This window comes from Stegastes partitus, unplaced genomic scaffold (assembly GCF_000690725.1).
Source record: "Stegastes partitus isolate 25-593 unplaced genomic scaffold, Stegastes_partitus-1.0.2 Scaffold586, whole genome shotgun sequence".
Classification (NCBI taxonomy): domain Eukaryota; kingdom Metazoa; phylum Chordata; class Actinopteri; family Pomacentridae; genus Stegastes; species Stegastes partitus.
The window spans coordinates 25,423-40,777 of NW_007578317.1; the positions used below are offsets into that span (position 1 = coordinate 25,423).

The 15,355-nt window shown below is 40.9% G+C and overlaps 2 protein-coding genes across 8 annotated transcripts in view; one reads left to right on the forward strand and one right to left on the reverse strand.

The window, feature by feature from the left end:
- Positions 1-15,355, reverse strand: part of wrap73 (WD repeat containing, antisense to TP73) — a 36,347-nt gene that overhangs the window by 15,994 nt on the left and 4,998 nt on the right. Inside the window, exons 1-4 of one of the 4 annotated variants that reach the window (XM_008288973.1) lie at positions 13,270-13,641; positions 6,212-6,352; positions 1,866-1,953; positions 1,240-1,392 (exon numbers count right to left, since the gene is read on the reverse strand). In XM_008288973.1, the coding sequence (XP_008287195.1) occupies positions 1,240-1,392; positions 1,866-1,934 (222 nt within the window). In that variant the 5' untranslated portion in view covers positions 1,935-1,953; positions 6,212-6,352; positions 13,270-13,641. Of the gene's footprint in view, positions 1-1,239; positions 1,393-1,865; positions 1,954-2,479; positions 2,616-6,211; positions 6,353-13,269; positions 13,642-15,355 lie in introns of those variants that run through there. The other 3 variants (XM_008288972.1, XM_008288975.1, XM_008288971.1) reach the window with 3 other exon arrangements.
- tp73 (tumor protein p73) overlaps positions 119-15,355 on the forward strand; it is a 27,539-nt gene continuing 12,302 nt past the window's right edge. For 3 of the 4 annotated variants that reach the window (XM_008288967.1, XM_008288968.1, XM_008288969.1), the window contains exons 1-2: positions 10,817-11,042; positions 11,967-12,215. In XM_008288967.1, the coding sequence (XP_008287189.1) occupies positions 11,022-11,042; positions 11,967-12,215 (270 nt within the window). In that variant the 5' untranslated portion in view covers positions 10,817-11,021. Of the gene's footprint in view, positions 151-6,194; positions 6,291-6,926; positions 7,075-10,816; positions 11,043-11,966; positions 12,216-15,355 lie in introns of those variants that run through there. The other variant, XM_008288970.1, reaches the window with a different exon arrangement.

The window sequence follows — 15,355 nt, forward strand, 5'->3', positions numbered from 1 at the left end:
GAAGAGAGAGTGACGGAGGGACAGCAATCAGCCATTATTGATGACATCCCTCACACTCGTCCTGTATCCTCCGCAACCTGATTTCCAACAGTAAGAAGCACCGAAAGTATCAGAAACCATGAAAGACTGGCGCTGGATACCCCTTCAAAGGTAAGCTACTTGCACTATGGTGCACAGGAAATTATACAAGAATGAAAAAAATCTGTCACCATTGTAATAATAAATGACTACAAGTTCTGTTATTAAGCACATTTTTTTAAAGATGAAAGTTAATTCAAAAGTACAACTTATCCTTCCATAAATCAGAACAAATAGGACGATTTTTATATTTTTGAGCCTTCTAAAATAAACAGGATCCATAGCAAAAAAAAAAGGCACAGGAGAAAGTAACAGCATGGTTGTGGAATAATAGAGTAATCAAATGACAAACAGTGAACAGTGACAAACATCCTTTATTCAGGTAAAGGATGAGAACTCTGAGGGCTGAAACACCTAATTTCTCCTTTATTGCTGTGTTCAATGCTGAATTTCATTTGAAGCAGTAGCCTCTGGCTCTGAGATTTTTTATGTGCACTTCTTTACATCATGTGATAGATCAGCATATTTAACCAAAGTACTGCCAATAACAACATATACACATATGTGACCTGTTTAAATGAGTACCTACACTTAAGTACCCTGTGAGATTTATTCATATAGAACAAAATCTAAAGCTTGAAAAAGCTTGAAGGTGCATTAATAATTTAGTATTTTTCCTCAATCCAAGTGGCTTCACAGTGTTTCAAAGTGATGTTCATGATGCTGGGGAAAATTTTAAAGAATAACCCAAAATAGTAACTTTGCCATTTATCAAATAAGAATCAAATATGATTGTGACTTGACTTTTCTAAAATATCAACACAGTATTAAAGAAATACTTGCTCAATACTTACTCAAACTTAAAACACCAACAGTGAGGATATAGATTATTTGTTATTTTTGTATTTTGTTAAATCGTTTCTCAATTGGGAGGATTGTGGTGGATTACTGCCATTATGAAAAATTGCCTTTAAATAATTTGTTGAAATAAATTCAGCAATGCATCATTCAGTATTAGATTTAGAATTATACTCTATGAAGTGTTTTGTGGCATTCAAAAAGAAAATCAATTGGATCACCACAAAGCCGTAAATTAGCAGACTGATCACCTGCTTTTACACCACATGCTAAGTCTGTCCTGAGTCTGTTTTCATAACCTACCTGCACCAGTCCTCTGTTGTACATAGCACAGAGAATAAATAGAGAGTCAGAAGACCACTCCATGTGAGATACTTGGTCCAGGCATGTGTAGAGCTGCAATATCTGCAAGGTGCTCACGTCTCGCACCACCAGTCTGTACTGCACACAGGTAGCCTGAGGAATGCAACCAGCGAGAAAAATCAGACGAGAAAAAAAGACAAAACCTACTCCACTTTTATCCGTGTGTAACTTCTATTTAGAAAGTATTATTTCTGCTTCATTACACCAAAACTACAATACAGAATACAGAAAGCTCTCATTGTCAAGTGAGCTCGCACACACAAGGAATTTGACGTGGTGAATGAAACTGTGGTACACAACAATAACAAGACAGGTAATAAATATAGAAATCTAAATCTAAACAGATTCTAAATAAAATATTATATGTAAAAGAAAAGTATAAAAGTACTAAGTAAATAAAAAGTACTGTAAAAAAAAAAAAAAAGAGAGAGACATAAACTTGCCTAAACCACAACAATAAACTAGAAAACGGTTTAAATTATAATATTGCACATGAAATTGAAGAATTGCACTTGTAAAGATATTGCACAGAGGTAGTGTCACAGGAGTCTGGAGCAACCGCTTACCAAATACTTTCCATCTGGGGAAACTTTGCAAAGTTGGTTGGTTTGCTTGAAGACTTCAGAGAAATTCATCTTCCAATCACAACTGTTCCTACACGAGAGGAAAAAAATAACCACAAATCTGTTTCTGGAAATATTTAACTGAATGGCCCAGATGTAGTTTCCAAATGTAAACACGTGATGGCGCCATACGACCAACAAATAAACACATTTCACACTAGAGGACAAACTGAACAAACAAACACACAAAATCAGTTTCTATCAACAGAATGGGTTACTACGGAGGTAAACGGCATTCAGTCAGTGTGAGAACATAACGCCAGCAGAGAAAAGAAGCAACAAGTAGCTAACTTAAGTTAGCTTAGCAAGAGCTGACTCGCTATTGCAATAAGTAACTGGAGCAAATAAACAAAAAAAAACGTCCATTGGCAGTTTCTCCTCTTAAATTCAACACGTCTAACCAGTGCACATGTACAAGCGAACACTTTAGGCTAACGGCAAACTTAGCTGCTCAGCTAACTGTCACTGGGCTCACCGCTAGCATACAGCGCTACCAGCAACTTAGCAGGTGACGTTAGCAACCCGTCAAAATCTTCACCAGTAGAGGCAACACTTACTTCTAACGTCAATTGTGCTGTTGTGTCGACTAAATGGGAGACTCGAAAAGTCCCACGAGCCATTCAGAGAGCGGTTTTCCTCCGCATGACTGTCTTCAGGGTGCAAACACTGTTCATCTAACTGTTGCTACTTTGTTTGTATGAACGCATGACGACGTACCGGTGCTGTCCAATCAGCGGCTGTGTCTGGCGCCTTGCATTTTGGGAAATGTCGTTTACTATCCTGTTGGCTTTGTGCGTGTGTTAGATTGTGTGTGTCCACCAAGTTAGTACAAACCTATAGGCAAAAATGTTTTTTGTTTGTTATTTATTTACATGTTAATTAGCTTGGATGTTATTCAGTGATATGTATTTGGGATATTTTAATATATTTTCCATAATCTATATTTTATTCCCTTCACACCTTTCATTCTTGATCATTTTATGGGCTTTGATAAATTCACACAAACTTGTCTTGTAGTCTAAAGACACAACAATTCAATTAGTATTTAAATCCCCCACTTTTTTCCCCCTCTACTGAGAGGAAAAAAGGTTTCCCGCTTGTGTGCGGACAATCCGCGCTTCCGCCTCCCTGCTCCTCAAAGCGCAAAAAACGCTTCACCTCCTCCTCGGTCTCCCTCAGCAAAGCTCACACTTCTCTGAATAGCATGCAAATCAGTTTGTCTCCTTTTTCCTTGTGCTTAATTTTTGCTGCTTCTCCGAAAAGTCAATAATCTCCAGACACTGTTATCATAACTAAATCCGGTCGATTTTGTTGTTTTATTTTTTCCTCCCTCTTGTTGCTATTTTTATGGAGGGTCACTCTCTTGGCATGTTCGATAATAAACAGACAGGTGTTCGGCGCAGCATAATTCCTGGGAGTTTGGATTGGAATAAGAATAACCTTCAGGTACGTCTATTTATGCTTCATATACGAGCGTATACATTTAGATATCAACTTGAATGTTTCACTCATCAACAGGCCCACCAGGTTTTTTCTGTATTTGTTTTGCAAAATGTGACAAATAGTTTAGCGACGTTTTAAAACGAGGCTGTTGATCAGAGAGCCTGAGCTGTCTGGATAAATGACAAAGCCTGGGTAAGACTGCAAACATTTTAGAATTCCTTACAATAAAATCTATCTTGTGCATTTGAATCTGCATTCGGTAATGGTTTGTTAAATGTCTGTTTTGTAGGATATAACACAAAATAGGCCGAATAAAAATAAAAATAGAAATGTATTATCTAGGCAACATAAAAACGTAGACCTTATAAATAAACCCTGCAGTAGACATTTGCAAAAATTGTCTCTTTTTTGATTTTTTTTTTTAATATAACAAAATCTTTAAATTATTTTTTAAATGTTCATTAAAATTCTTTAAAGGTTGAGCCATTAATATTACTTTTGCTAAAACACGACTCAGTATTTTATTAAGATACTGATATTACTTTAGTAAATTTCCATGTGGACTTCTAGAAATAGCGAGTAACACCCAGATATGAACCTCCATCATCAACCCTTTGAATCCTCATATGAAATATTTCACTCGGGCCTGGGGAGGATCGAATCTAAAGTTTTTTTAAAAAAATTAATTTCTTCTCAGTTGGGACTGTGTCGCCTATTTTCTTGCATAAATTGTCCCTTGGGAAGGCGTTGTGCTTGTATGTGTGTTGTCATGGGTGCTGTAACCCGGGAGTGGAGACACAAAATAAATACAGGTGTATATCACAGAATGTCATATTTAAAAGGAAGGTGCGACGTTTAGACAAAGAACCGGCAGAGGCCACACAGGCGTAGATCATTGCATAAAATACTAAAAGGAGGGGATTTTAATGGTAATAAATCCAGATTTAACTAGAAATAAATGTGTTTCCTTAAATGTTAGACCCAATTAACTGTCTCATACGATTTTAGTTTAAATATTAATAGTTGCAATCAATTTGAAATGATGTCACAAACATGTTTCTATCTACATATCAATATTTCAGCATTTTCGTTGACAGTATTTGGGCCCATAGTACAATTACGCATGTTCTGCATTTCATCAGTGCCCGAAAATAATTATATATCCCCACCCTTATTGAGAAAAGGGTTCTGTATATGTATGAGTCTATAACAGATAACACAAGTGAAGCAATAAGCTGCTTCCCTGCGGTGCAGCCGTAAGTGAAAAGGTGCTCCGTGTCCAGGTGGAATCCCAATTAAGCAGCTCAAAAGTGCGGCGCAGAGCTGCGAGTCCAGCCCGCTGTCTGCTCCTCTGCTCGTCCTGCAGCGACACCTCGTCAGATCCCCTGTGCAAACACACGAACTGATCTGGGATCTGACGAGGGGACGAGGTGGGAGCTGCTTTCTGAGGCGGCAGACACCCTGGGAACAGCGGGAAACTGCAGCTGCTGCGGAGCTTTGCAGTTCCAAATGATGAATGCGCAACGTAAGCGTAATGCGGGACTCTCCAACGTGTTTATTCAGTCTGATTTTTTTATGGCATGCCCTTTGGCTCACGTAGTATGAGGGAAAAGTTTATCAGGGAAACGTAACAGCCACAAGATCAGAAAAAAAACAGCCTTTGTTCAGCTGTCATGACATCACCTCAGATGTTTACTGGACTCTTCAATCGATCCAGTGCAGACCAAAGTAAAAATACTCCTGTTGCGCAAAGATAGTGTTACTGTAAATGTGGAACTTAAGTTCACTTTTTTTTTTTGTTTTCTTTATTTGGAGAATTTTCACTCCACATCTGCAGCCACTTCACCACTAATAACGGTTATTTATTTGTTGCAGTGTGCACCTTTGCCACAGTTTTTCTTGCGCACAGGGGTTACTAAGGAGATGTGACGCCGCTGTAGTGCGCAGCTGTGAATATAACCTAATAAATACGACTAAAAATGCGCGACAGGACTTTGGGCCTGATGTGAGCATCAGCTTATCAAACTGCAGGCCAAATGGAAACACAGGAGATCCACTTTATCACCTTTCGCGGTAGGCCTGCTGAGCTTCTCTTTAAAGTTGTTACAAATACGGATTTGTTTGACAGCTTGACATATTTTTACGCAGCCTCTGTTTTCTTTACAACGATGCCCGGATGTCGCCTTTGTCGGTTTCTTAACTTTCTAAACTGTCAAATGCACTTTTTTTTATTTTTTTTAATCATTATTTACCTGCAACAGTGCAAATTGCAGAGGCCGCTTGGTTTAAACAGCCACAGCTCATATAACTCATGCGCACTCGGTTCCATCAGCAGATCTGTCGTTTGCTTCGGTAGGCGCGTCACGGTGTCTGTACACATTTTAGAGTTGTAGTGCGGGCGTTATTTTGAGACAGAGGCGGAGCATGTGGTGTTCAGACATCGAGGAGGAGAAGCTTCCCCTCGGAGTGAGACGGTGATGATTCAGGCAGGTCTGGGCACGTCCAGGCCCCCCTGACACCTTGTGCCACCTTGCTGGGACTACATTAGTGTGATCACACCTGGATGGATGTGTGTGTGTGTGTGTGTGTGTGTTTTCAACTTCTTCCTCGCTCTCTTTTCTTTTCTTACATTGATAAAAATGACTATGTGATGGGAATTAGTAGCGTGTTTGGACTTGTGGCTTTTTAAACAACATAAGGCTGTTTTTCACTGTCATTGGTTGTATGATTTTCATTTTGCATCCTGATTTTACAGAATATTTAGAAATAATCCAAAACCTATGTGTGTGTGTGGATGTGTGTGTGTGTGTGTGTGTGTGTGGTCTGCAGAGTGATCTGTCCCTCACCAGACTACCCATCCTCTAAGATGTCCCAGTCCACAGTTACTGAAGAAGGAGGCACCTTCGAGCACCTGTGGAGTTCCTTGTGAGTGTCAACAACACCTGCTCATGCTTCCCATCATATTTTCCAAATTACGTAATGGTTTTCTGAAAAGAAAAAAAGAAAAAAAAAGCGTGACATATATCAGAGGGTAATTCCATAATGTATATTCTGCACATTGCATATTCCAAATATTTCTTCTTTCTCAGTACTTCTGCGAAAAACTGCTGAAGTGTTTTATGCTAAGTGTCAGATGGGGGTTCTTGGATCAATAAAGTATCTATCTATCTATCTATCTATCTATCTATCTATCTATCTATCTATCTATCTATCTATCTATCTATCTAAAACACATGTTCTGTTATAACCTAGCAGGCTATTTTATGAGCACATTTGGATAGGAGTGTTCCTAACATCAAACACATTTAGAGTTTGCTTAATTTTAACACCAGCAGTTTGCGTTAAACGTATGGGACTGCAATGTTTTGTCTTCATCAGAAACACAAAGATGAATAGTTATGTGCCAAATATGCACCACTTAAAGCTCATCTAACAAAAGACTTTCTTTGCACCAGTTTCTCTGTTGTATGACCCAAAGACACACTTATACTGCCTTCGTTTTTTTGAAAACTGCACCCATTTTTAATGCTTCTTTTAACCTATGGCATTTTGTCTTTACAGGGAGCCAGACAGCACCTACTTCGAACTCCCCCCAAACACCCAGCCAGGTGAACACCCAGTGCCTTCTACCAGCACCCCGGGGAACCACCACAACACTGAGGTGTCCATGGACGTCTACCACATGAGAGACATGAACGACAACGTGATGGTAAGAAAATGAGCTCGTGTTGCACATTGTGGTCAAGTTTTGGCTGTCTTTCTAAGAAGCTGGAGGGTTTTTCTTCCTAGTGCCAGATTTGCTTGTTTATCTGAGAGAGCACACACACACACACACACACACACACACACACACACACGTTTTGACTTTTTCCCTCCAGTGCTGAGGAGATTCCCTCCTATGTAGTTTCCCTCTCCTCTGCAGCTCTTTCCCTCTCTGCATCTCCCTGCTGAGCAGCCTGTGGGGACTGTTGGGTGGTTGTGCATGTGTTGGGGGAGGACTCGTTAAATCCCAGGCTCGGACCCCTTGCTGCTCCACTGTAGAGCCATCTGTAGGTCGGGGTGTGTTTGTGTGTTTGCATTAACTGAATTGCATCTGCTGAACTTCACAATCTACAGAAAGAATGTGTTCCTTTTATGAATGAAGCAAAAATAGGTTTCAGCTCTACCAGAGACTGAATAGCAGTTTTCTTATTTAACACAGGTTTGACAGCTTTTGTAGAACCGCGCTGATGTGCACGGTTCATCCTGCACATTTTCTCACTCTGTCAATTTTTCTCTTTCAAATGTGAAAAATTAGAAATCACTCCAACCACACCTACGTTTCCTTTTCCTCCTGATCTGGAATATTGGTTAGATCTAATCTTTAACAGGGCAAGCCTGGGCCTGCCTGACTGACTGACAGAAAAAAAAAAGGAGGCGGAGCAAGGATTTGTTGTTAGATGCAAGTCATGTAGAGAAGGCCCAGTAGAGCAAAGAGGAAACAGGTGGAGGAGAATAGAGGCAGGACGTCTCTCATGTCCTCCATCATGTCCTGTTCCACAGTGGGGTTACCTGGCCATGGAGAACTCGACCGGTACAGTCACACTTAAGTCCTATGAGAGCCGAGTCAGAGAGACATCGTAGAAACACATATTTTTCAGGAGCCTTAAGATGCTATGTGATGTGGTAAGTGGACATAAGGTTAATGTTCTGGTTTATTCAGAAGGTTTTTTTTTGTTGTTGGAAATGTGTATTTTGCTGTTGTGTTAGTGGAGAAGTTCTTGTATTTAATATTGACATCGAGTCACTTTTTTCAAATTGGTGGCAGTTAACCAGGTGGAAGAGTGAATCTGGATTTGCTCATGATTCATCGCGCTGTTTGTGGTCATGGTTAGATGTGAGCATGTGTGTTCAGGATTCAAAGCGTTGGTTATGCATATTCTTTTGTGATGGGGATAGTTTTATCACTGTTGCATTAACAGGCCGAATTCGTTTGAAAGGTTGGATGATGAGGCAGAGGCTTCAAACTCTCACACACTGACATGAGTTGAACTAACTAATTATTAAGTACTTTTTTACGATGATTTATCACTTCTGACCTAAAATTTAATACATATTCTACAGGTTGATGTGAAAATGAATGACATATCCCAATCCTGCTCATGCACTTTGCCACATTTTCCCAACAGGGGGCAGCCTTCTTACACATCACTCCACATTTTTACCTTCCCTCATCCTCACCTCTATTTAACATAGCGGGCGTCGTTTAGACATGCTTCTCATCTCATATAATGTCGTGCCAGTCGCCTACAGAGGTCAGCTTTTTCATTTTGGTACCACTGTTTACCAATTTGAAGTGGGCCATATGAGAAAATGAGATTTTAACTGAGATAAAAGTGGCCGCGCTGGTTAATATAACTACAGAGTTCATTGTAATAAGTGGCTGTGAAAACAGGTCATTAGACGGGTGATAGTCTCTTCATCCTCAGCCTATCATGTTTCACTCATCTGGGTAAGTGAATGTTGCTGCAGCGGGCTTATCTGCATTTCTAAATGTTTTCAGCCTTTAGAACTTGACTTTGAGTGGCAGCTACCAGGATGGCTGCCCATAGGGGACGTGAGATGCTGCTGAGATGGGAAGCGTAAACAGTTACACACAGTGAGCAAACACATAGACTCACACACACACACACACACACTCACACACTCGCTCACACAGTGGCAGTGGAGGTTTTAGCTCTGTTTCAACTTGTTGCGGTTTGAGTTCAGGTATTAAGACCAAGCACACCTGTGATGTGCATGCATATGTCTGCGTGTGTGTGTGTGTGTGTGTGTGTGTGTGTGTCAAGTGTTTTCTGTTGTTGACACATACACCTGGGCTTCTCTTGTGTCTGTAAAGCCCCTTTGATAATAACCGTTAGAGGAAGATTTCAAAGGTAACAAAAAGTCAGAAATCAGAGGGAAGTCAGTGACTGTTTTAACACCATTCATTAAAAAACAACGAACATCAGATCTCATCAGTGTTGATACCAGTGAAGATGTCTTTGTCCAAGCAAATGTGCTAATTTCTACGACCAGAAATGAGACATTTAAGACACTTGACGTGCATGTCTAGAAAGTAAACTGCATTATTTGTTCTGAACCCTGCTGTATGATGTGCTGTGTATACCTGAATTAGATTAGAATGTATGGATCCACAGAGCGGCGCATGCGTGCATCCTTATTTCACCTACATAGTTTGCATTAAGTCCTGGACATTGACCTGTGCCTTTAGCTTTCATCTGTTGAACCATGTCACAGAAACAGGTTTACATATCCTTGTGCAACGTTTTTGTGTCTGTGTCAGTTGTGAGCATCTGAGGTCAAAAACACAAAGTAGTCCCCATATGAGGTGATGCTGTGGACTTTTTTTTTTTTTTTTTTACACAAAAAGGTATAGGTGAACGTTACAAGAGGAAAAAATAAAAGGAAGAGAAATTTCAACTCCTTCAGTCTAAATGAACATAAGCTGTGATCATACAGACTTTTAGCTGACACTTAGGTTTCACCATCATTTATAAAGAGTTATAAAGAGAATAAAAATCATCTATTTATATCTATGTGATATATTTATGCATTTTCCTTAACCCTTCTATTACCTTTGGGGCCAATTTGACCCTATTCAATGTTTAACATCTCTCAATAAGTCGTTGGCATATTTTTTTTCAGTTTTATTTAAAGGCCTTTTTACACATAAACTTGGGTAACAATTTTATTTATGATATTTTCTGGAGGTTTAAATTGCTGGGGTCAAATTGAACCCAACGATAAAAGATGTCAGTAAATTTGAAGGTAATAGGAGGGTTAATTGAATTAATTTTGTTACCAACTGAGTCACAAGTGAACATGATCAAAAACATCTTTCCAAACCATATTATTGCTCCTGACAAAGTGTTTGCAAATCTGATTTTTAAAATTGGAATTTTCTATGCACAAATTAAACATTGGCCTCTTTAGCTCCCTCCTCCTGATGATATGGACTTTAGATTAAAACACCTTAGCTTGGGTTTAAAACATCCACAAAGTCTCCAGAATACCAATTTCCATTCTGTGTTAATGATTTCTTTCAAGGCTTCCGAACTTTTGAAGAGTCTGTTTTTAAGAACATTCAGCCCCAACTGCTGATTTAATGTATTGATGTGCAGCGCTGAGTGGTGAGGGGGTCTGACCCTTGAACTCTTGTTCTTTCATCTGTTTTCCTTCTTGCCCTTCTCTCTCTCTCTCCCTCTCCCTCTCTCTCTCTATCTCTCTCCCTCTGTCAGACCAGACAGTGTTTACTTAGTGCAGGCCTTCACAAGGTGTTTCGGAGCGTGTGCGTACATGCGCCCCAGCATTGCCGTCTATGTCTGGGCATGCCATAATTAGAATGTCGTACCATTTTTTGGGTTCCCATCCCTCCTTTCAGTCTCTGCTCCTCTCCCCTCGTCTCAGTCTGTCGTTTCTCTCTCCTCACACCAGTCCCTCACCTTTCTGTCCTGGCAGCACATGTGTCAGTTGGTGAGAGTGTGTGGCGTGTCCACTGATGAACACCTTGCTTGAACTCTGTGGTTAGGCAATGGTCCTGCACTCTCTTTGCTTTGCTGTGTTTGGACGTTTGACTGAATGAAGATTTGCCAAATGAGACCTAAGCACTAGAGGATGTACTACGTGAAGAAGAAGGTAAAGACTTTGTTTTTGTCTGCTCTTTGGGTTCTTGAATATGCGTGCAACACAGTGGCTACTTCAGTGTGTCATCAGTGTCAGTTATATGAAACTGATAAAATTTGGGAATATATGTTTTTTTTATATTAATAATCTGGATTATTCCTGTTATCATTCATCCATTTTTCTTGTTCAGTTTCAATCAACTGGTGTCTTCTTGGTTGTGCTCACTGCTGTTCAGAGAAAGTAACTGTCTGGTGTTGATGAGCAGCCTCTAGACAGGTGGACTATAGTCGGCTGTGTATGTTCTCTGACTTTGCTGTGTTGAAGTTCACATAAAGTAACATAAAATCACACAATAAGTTTTCCTTCTGCAATAGCTTTTAAGTTTGTGTGCAACTACACAGGCCTCACAGAAAACGTTAACTTTTGACAAGTGTGTCAAGCATCAAATCCTCCCGCTTCTCAAACACACCAGAGAAGAAGAAGAAGAGGGAAAAAAAAAAAAAATCGGGAATGGCAGGCAATTAGGCAGAGCACAGATTACGCTTGTGTTTTACAACTTGCCTCACATAGCCCCGAGGAAGCTACTGTGGCGACCTCATTGTAACTGCCACTCAGTTATTCTCATTCGCTCACAGACAAACACACACAAGTTTGCGTCCCCGCACTTGTTGATTGTTACTTTTCACGTGTAAATAATTAAAAACGTGTCCAGCATCGATCATGGACACCTACCTTAGACAGGTACACATTTACCCACAGACATGCAAGCATCACACACACACTATACCCACAACTGTCTCTTCCCGGTGTAATCCGACCTCCCTTTAAGCTTCCAAGCCCCTGTCTCTCTGGCACCTCTACCTGTGTCCTCCCTCCGTCTCTCTCCTCCCTCCCTCTTCGCCTCCTTCATTCTCTTCCCTCTTCGTTTCTCCCCAGTCCCAGTACAACTTGCTGAGCAGCAGCATGGAGAGCCTGGGGAGCCGTGCGACGTCCGCCAGCCCCTACAGCTCCGAGAACGCCTCTTCGTCGGCCGTGCCCACCCCCTCGCCCTACTCCCAGCCCAACTCCACCTTTGAGGGCCTGTCGCCTGCCCCGGCCATCCCTTCCAACACCGACTATCCCGGGCCGCACGCCTTCCAAGTGTCCTTTCAGCAGTCCAGCACCGCCAAGTCTGCCACATGGACCGTGAGTACACACACTTTTGTGGCTTTGACGTGCAGTGATGTGCGTGCGCGCTTCAGCGTGTTCCTCTGTCTTGTTCTTTCTCTCTTTCGAGCTGTCTTTTTCCTTTCTAAGTGACTCCTTTGCACACACATAAACATGCGCACAAAGACACTCTTTCACACGCTCACTCAAGCCAGCACATGTGCAGGCGTGCAGCGTGCAAGCGAAAGCGGTGCACGATTCAGTGATTCACCTTGTCCACTACTCACCTCTTTCAGTTAAATCTGTGTTGTGTGTATCCTGAAGGCAACACAGAAAGTTTGTCAGTCTTTGGCAACTTTTTTGAAACATTTTGCCCTGTCTGCGGTGGTCTTTTTAGGCAGTTTTAGGAATCAAATGCGTGCAAAAAGTGAATTATTGGAGGTAGTTTTAGGCACATGATTCAATATCAGTTTGAGAAGTTATATTTTGAGGTTAACCTGGTTTATGTACACATCTGTAGTGCTTTACTGAAACATAATACTGCACTGCAATATCACAAATATTCAGTTTTAATTTATATAGGATCCATTAGTTTTTTCTGTCATTTTTATAGCAGCTTGACTACTGGCATGTGTTTTTAGCTTCAGTGGCATACACGTGGTAAAAAGAAATTTCCGACAGGTACAAGACACCGCGGCTACATGTATTTAAAACGTAATGGTTAAAAAATAGCAGCAGTAGTAGTCGTATTAAGACTTAGTGGGAACTTAACGCATGGAATTTACATAGGAATTTAACAAACCTAATGAATACAAAACACGCAGCTACCGTGTGATGTGATGGTGCTGAGAGACAGGTGAAACGGGAGCTGTGTGATTTGTCATGACCCGGTGAGAAGTCTGCTGCCTAAAAAGGTGTCACCCCTGACTGTCACACAGTTGACCTCCCTGAAACAAGGGAAACAAGAGACAAACTGCGCTTCCTTCACTGTGTGTGTGTGTGTGTGTGTGTGTGTGTGTGTGCGCGATCAGGCCTGTGAGTGTCTCCATATGATAAACTGAGGTCCTCCACGGCTGTGTTTGCTGGGACTAACCATGCGTGGTGGGCTCCTTTACTCAGCCCTCGGTGATGTAAGAAGATCCCCCTCTGGACATTAGAGCGGTGGTCTTTGACCTGCTGCTTTTCTTCCTCTGTCTCTTTCTTCCTGTGGTCTTAGCACACACTCACGGCTGTCACCTCTGGCGCCTAAAGTTTCTCCCTGCCCTCTCCTAAAATATGTCCATCATCCTCTTTGTCTCACTTCCATTCTTCGGCTCAGATCTTTTCTCTTAAGTTCACTGACACCAAGCAAAACAAGGACAAAAATGAGTTTGGCTGACCTGAGAAGTTGCTGCAGTGAAATGAAATCCTAAAATATGGTAGAAACCTGTTTCAACCTGTTTGGTTTAATGTGAAACTTATTGCACTGCTATTCCAATTAACTTGTCTTATTCTTCCTGATGTCCCATTAGTTTACAGTTTGGAATATTTCTCATAACTTCACTAAAAATATACTTAAAATCAGAGGAGCCTGATAATCCCCAAATACTGTTACTTCGGATTTAAGAAAACCTACAAAACAGATCTTCGGTCTTTACAATAAATGGCTTACATTGGCTTGGGTAATAAGAAAGTTTTAATATTTCCTGCCTGAACAATTCCTGTCAGAGCATTTTTAATGTATTTTTTTTTGTATGTAGAAGAAACAAAGGAGTGTTTGACTGGCACACGACTTAAGATACAGATGATGAGCCAGCAGAAAAGGGATTGTGAGGAAACCTGTGATTATTCGGATGCCTCTGCTGCCATTAAACAGGAGGGATTAGAATGAGAGAGAGACCTGGTGATTGCTCATTGCTTTCATGGGGTTTACTGTAATGCTTTGTTTTATCTCACATGCCTGATTATAAGATTGGCAAAGTATAGGAACGTGCATTTAAGTGTTATTACATAGTAGCTATGGAAAAACAAAGACTCCATCAGTGAAACGATGCCGTATGATACTGCATGATCGTATACTATATGATACTGTTGATCGCATTACAGTACATCATGCAGTACATCAGCAGTACAGAATATTCCATTAAAACATTACCTTAAAATACCGGCCGTTTAAAAAAATTCCTGCTTAAAATGACAACGTGCGGCAGTTTATTCAAGTTTTACAGAAAGAAAAGCAACACAACTAAGTGTACAGATATGTTTTGTCAAGCTAGTGGCAAAATGCTGTTTGAGGGCTCAGATCATGTCGGTGAGTTGATTTATAAGTGCTAGATTTGAAAAGGAAAGAGATTATGGTCAAGCCTCTCGGAATGAATACGTTTCTGCTAATGGCAGGGGATTGCCCAAAAATAACACCAGGGTTGCACGAGGATTTGTGTGTGTGTCTAATGTGCATACACTTATGGGTGTGTATTTATGCCAAATTCAGTAAAATGTGCAGGTTTAAACACGTTTGGAAAAAAGCTATGACTATGTGGTCCAGACTGAGTCACCTAGTTTGAATGTAGTGAACAGCCTCTGGGTTTCACGCTAAATCCGTGTAGCTTCAAGCAATGGGGAATGCCAAATGCAATAGGGGCACATTGACTATAATCAGTTGCCTGGCCGACCCCCTTCCCACCCTTCTGCCTCCCACTAAGAGAGGGTGGCATGCATTGCTCTGGGAGATTACGAGAAAGGCAGCTGCATGTTGCATCAAGCAATTCTCACTAAATCCCAACTTCTCAAGTTGTCAGTTGCATTATTGACAAAAAGCTTTGGTTTGTGGCATCATACAACTGGCCACCAAGTCAGGCCAGAGAAGAGAAGAGAAGAGAAGAGAAGAGAAGAGAAGAGAAGAGAAGAGAAGAGAAGAGAAGAGAAGAGAAACAATCCTTTTTTTTTCTCGCATCCATCATAGTATTTCAACATAGAGTAAGTCCACGTTAAGCCAGTCTGCTAATCCCCCCTTGTCTAGTCAAGACACTGTGCATTAGTGATAATAGCTCTGAAACTCTGCTGCTGCTCTCTTGCCCCTTGAAGATGATTCCTTGGCTTGAATGCAGGCAAGCGTCACCATGGCTGGAAATGAGATCTAACACCTCAGCATTGTTAAATAGTAAGACCTCTTCCATACACTCAGATTTTAGTTTATATAT